At 58.5% G+C, this 4,475-nt stretch overlaps 1 protein-coding gene across 1 annotated transcript; it reads left to right on the top strand.

The window, feature by feature from the left end:
• Nucleotides 1-2,408: 2,408 nt before the first annotated feature.
• DKK1 (dickkopf WNT signaling pathway inhibitor 1) lies at nt 2,409-4,009 on the top strand. Its single transcript, XM_032190693.1, has 4 exons — nt 2,409-2,829; nt 2,927-3,083; nt 3,179-3,289; nt 3,401-4,009. The coding sequence occupies exons 1-4, from the start codon at nt 2,644-2,646 to the stop codon at nt 3,649-3,651; spliced, it is 705 nt and encodes a 234-aa protein (XP_032046584.1). The 5' UTR covers nt 2,409-2,643; the 3' UTR covers nt 3,652-4,009.
• Nucleotides 4,010-4,475: the final 466 nt, after the last annotated feature.

Here is a 4,475-nt window from a genome sequence, read left to right as displayed (position 1 = left end):
TCTTTTAAATGACATACTTAGCATATGTATATTATAGACGCCTTCATTTATAAGTAATATATTTGAGTTGCATAATATATATATATATATATATTCACAACAACTGATTGCCTCTGCGTTTCCACTTACTGTCTTTTCTTTGTCTCCTTTTTTAATATATGGGACAACGGTGTATTTATGCAAGGGGAAATCAGCTGCCGTATTTAAAACAAGCATATTAGGATTGGTGTCATAAGGTACAGAAGATCTGTAGCTTCTTACAGTGCTGCATTATCCATAGCAAACTCTTATTTAACAACAGGACCACAAGCAAATATTTATGTAAATAGGTATTTTCGTGTTGATATTTTGTGGTACACATATATCTTTTTATTTAGAGTTCCATGGCATTATTACTTCATTTTCTTATTTGTAATGTAATGTTTTTAGATTGAAGTAGACTTGAATTAATGTCATAATTGTCAGTATTATTAAACTTTATGTCGACTGTACTGTTACTCATCTGTCCCATAGGTTTAGAACATGACTAGCTATCTGGCATTGTTGCAAGTGCCTTAAATCCATGGCATCCTATAAAAAATACAAATTTGGTGTTATGCTGCATGACAAAGACAAACACACCTCAAAATGTTGTCCTTTCTTAGCTTGCTGCTTTTTACAGTTCTTTCTGCTAACAATTTATAAGCTTTTATTATATAATATTGATGAATTACAGAAATGATGAAGTCGTTCTCTTATTTCTGTTAAATGTACCAGAGCTGTGTATCTGTTAATGAGATACAGAGTCATTTCTGTGAAATGTATAAATGTATGTGCGGGTCAAATTAATATATGACATCCTATCAGTCTGTATACAGGTATTCCTGTTTCGCTAAGCTGTGCAGATTCAGCCCATAGTGCAGTCCGGCTCCAACGTACCGTATTTTATAAAACCCACAACAAATGTTCTGCCCTGAAAGCGATGACCAGCTAAAGGTGAATTGCCATTGTGTGCTACTCGCGTCTCTGAGGCAAGACCGGGTACCCCCCAAGAAACGCCACAGTAGCTCGTTTGAGCCCCTTGACCAAGCAGCATCCGTGCTTTCCACCAGCCCCCCATGCAGCCCATCGTGGAGGCAAGGCCCCAGCGCTGCCCCACAGCCAGCCTGGGAGCAATGCCATTTCTCCAAGCTGCCGGGCATCACACTGGGACTCAGCCAGCCTCAGGCTCTACGGGCAAAAGGGAAATTTTGTGTGGAGTTGCCTGTCATCCTGAGTCCGATTTATGCTGTTTTTACACTGGTCCTTTATTTTTTGTAATCTGATTTCTCTGGTTTTCTTCTTACAATGGATTCTACATAAAAGAGTTTTCTTGTTCATCAGAAAATTGTCTGTCATCCGATGGTCGTCGACCAGTTGCACTCTTTTGAGGTAGATTTAAGAACTTTTTTTCATGAACTTAACTGCTTTTGTTTTGCTCTGTATTTTCCCTGCAGCTGTAATTGCCGAGTGCCTGTTGTATACTTTATAGAGTTGAAATAAAAATAATTACTTTTGAGCAGCGCGTTGCTCTTTTTCTTCAGCTGGGAGAGTTCTCCTGCTCAGTCGGACTTTTTGCTTAGTTTTACGGTGACACGCAGGAGGGGAGAGCCAAACAAAACGTTGCACGACCTCGTATCCCCCTCCGGGTGTTCTGCCGAGGAGCCGAGCCGAGATGCGACGGCAAATGGGGGCGGGGCGGGGGGGGGGGGGAACATACGCTTGTGCTGGGGCTTTGGGGCCGTACCTAAGGCAGGTACCGGCCCGATCCGACAAGCCAATTAAAGCCTCTCCAATTAACCCCGACCTCCACGCAGAAGCGTTGGAGGCGCCGCCAGGGGGCGCGGCGGTGCGGGGCGCCTCGACGGGTGGGTGCGAGGGAGCGGGGGGGGGGTCGGGGGTCCTCTTTGGGCTCCCCCCTTTGATCTCCACGCATCAAAGGGAGCCCAGAGACGACTCCCCCAACCCCCCCGGTCCGGTTCTCCGGGCTGGGGTCAGGCGAGTGCACGGGGGGGGGGCCCGACGGGGCGGGCTCCTCTCCCCCCCATCCCGGCTCTCTGCAGCTTCCTGCAGAGCTGCGCTGGCGCCAGGAAGGGAGCTGGGACGGGGAGGGGGGGGACGACGACAGACGCGGGGCTGGGAGACCAAAGGAGCGGGGTGAGGGGGCTGAGGGGGGGGTGGGTTCGCTCCCCACGGCGGCTCCCAGGCACGGGGATGGGGACGGGACGGGGCGGGACGGGGGGGGGTGGTGCTGCAGACAGCGGAGCCGCAGCCGCATCTGGCGGTGGGGCCTGGGGGGAGGAACTGAGGGGGGTGCTGGGGGGGGGCCGCGGAGCTGCCCCCGTCGTTGCGAAATCCCCCTCCCGGGCCGGCGGCCAATGACGGAGCCCTCGGGGCGGCGGGGCGTTGTGGGGGGGCATCGGCACAGCCCCCCGGGGCCCTTTGAAATCCCATCCGCGGCCGCCGCGGCCGCCTCCCCGAGGGGCGGGAGCAGGAGGCAGCCCCCGGGGTATAAAGGCGGCGGCGGGGCGGGCAGGTAGCGCTGCTCGGGGGCCGCGGGAGCCGCAGCACCGACGGCAGGTCACGGAGCGGCACGGCACGGCACCGACGGGACGGGACGGGACGATGCGGGCGCTGGTGGCGCTGCTGGCGGCGCTGAGCTGCACGGCCCCGGCGGGGCGGGCGGCGGCGCCCGGCGGCGCCCTCAGCTCCAACGCCATCAAGGGGGGAGCGGCCGCCAGCGCCGCCCCCGCCGCTGCCGCCGCGCCCTTCGACGGCAGCAATAAACCTCCGCCGGCCGCCACCCGGCAGGTAGGAGCCGGGACGGGGATGGGGAGGGTCGGGGGGGTGACCCCGCACCGGCGGCGGCCCCGCTCTTACCGGGGGGTCCCCGCTGTGCCGCCCGTAGCCCTTCCCGTGCACCGAGGACGAGGACTGCGGCCCCGACGAGTTCTGCGGGGGGGCGGCCCGCGGTGGGGGCGCCCCGCTCTGCCTCGCCTGCCGGAGACGTCGCAAGCGCTGCCTGCGCGACGCCATGTGCTGCCCGGGCACGGCCTGCAGCAACGGTGAGGGGCGGCGGGGTTCGGGGGGTGTCGGGCAGGAGGGGAAGGGGAGGGAGGGGAGCGGCGAACCCCGCGGCTGACCGCGCTGCCTCCTACAGGGCTCTGCACGCCCCCCGAGTCCCCTCCCGGCGCCGCCGAGCTGGACGAGACCGGCGCCGAGGCGCTGCCCCGACGGACGCCCGCGCCCGCCTGGCTGCCCGCCCGCAAAGGTAAGAGGAAAGGGGGAGCCCCGGGGGGGCGGAGGTGGTGGGCGCGCGTCCCGAGGGGCCCCGGAGCCCCCCGACGGCGCTCAGCGCCCTGATCCCCACTCTGGCCCGCAGGTGAGGAGGGGGACTTCTGCCTGCGTTCGTCGGACTGCGCGGCCGGGCTGTGCTGTGCCCGCCACTTCTGGTCCAAGATCTGCAAGCCGGTGCTGCGGGAGGGGCAGGTGTGCACCAGGCACCGTCGGAAAGGCACCCACGGGCTGGAGATCTTCCAGCGCTGCCAATGCGCTGAGGGGCTGGCGTGCCGCCTGCAGCGAGACCACGGCCCCCCCGACACCTCCCGCCTGCACACCTGCCAGCGACACTGAGCGTCCCCCCCACGATGGGACGGACAGATGGGATGGATGGACAGATGGGACAGACGGATGGGACGGACGGGACAGACTCCGGCCCCGCTCGCGGGGGGCTTCCCTCCTGCACCGCAGCTGGAGCGGAAGGTTGTTTCTCTAGGGAACTACTTTTAAGCGACTAATTGCAGTACGTTACTGTGTTGTGAATACTCAAGGTGGCACTTAGCTGTACATATGCCGGGACTTTTAATGATTATTCCGAGGGTGCTGCCTTGTGCTCTTCAAGCCGTGACTGTGACTTTGTACACACTGGGTCTTAAATTGAGTTCGACGGATGCGACCGCCTGTTTGCGAGCCAATAAATGAGTTCTTCAAAGCCTGCCTGAGCTGCCTGCGGGAGGGGAGAGGTGGCCCCATGCCGAGCACGGGGCGAGAAACCCTGAGCGAGAGGGGGGAGTGGGGCGGACGCCTCCTGCCTGGTTTTCACATGGGGTGAGGAGGGAGTGAAGGAGGCATCAGCTGGCACCAACCGGGGCCATGTGCCCCAACCACAGCGAGCTGAGCGGGAGCTCAGCATTTCCATCTGTGCACCAAGCCGTGTGGTCTCTCTGCTCCAGGCACAATAAAAACTGTTTTTTTTTTTTTTTTTTTTTTTTGCTTCACCTCAAAGCCTGTGGCTATGAGTTTTCTTCCTTTGGGAATGGTTTGGTGGGAGGGAAAGCTGCAAGTTTTCTCACGTGAATTTTTGCCACCCCCTCTAGTCCTTAACGCCATCCTCCTGTTGATGGTGGCAGCCAAGGGAGGTGCTGAGATGCTCAGCCGTGCCCGAGTCTCCCCTGCAC

The sequence above is a fragment of the Aythya fuligula genome, chromosome 7, assembly GCF_009819795.1.
Source record: "Aythya fuligula isolate bAytFul2 chromosome 7, bAytFul2.pri, whole genome shotgun sequence".
Lineage (NCBI taxonomy): Eukaryota > Metazoa > Chordata > Aves > Anseriformes > Anatidae > Aythya > Aythya fuligula.
This window is presented reverse-complemented; position numbering and strand designations above follow the sequence as displayed.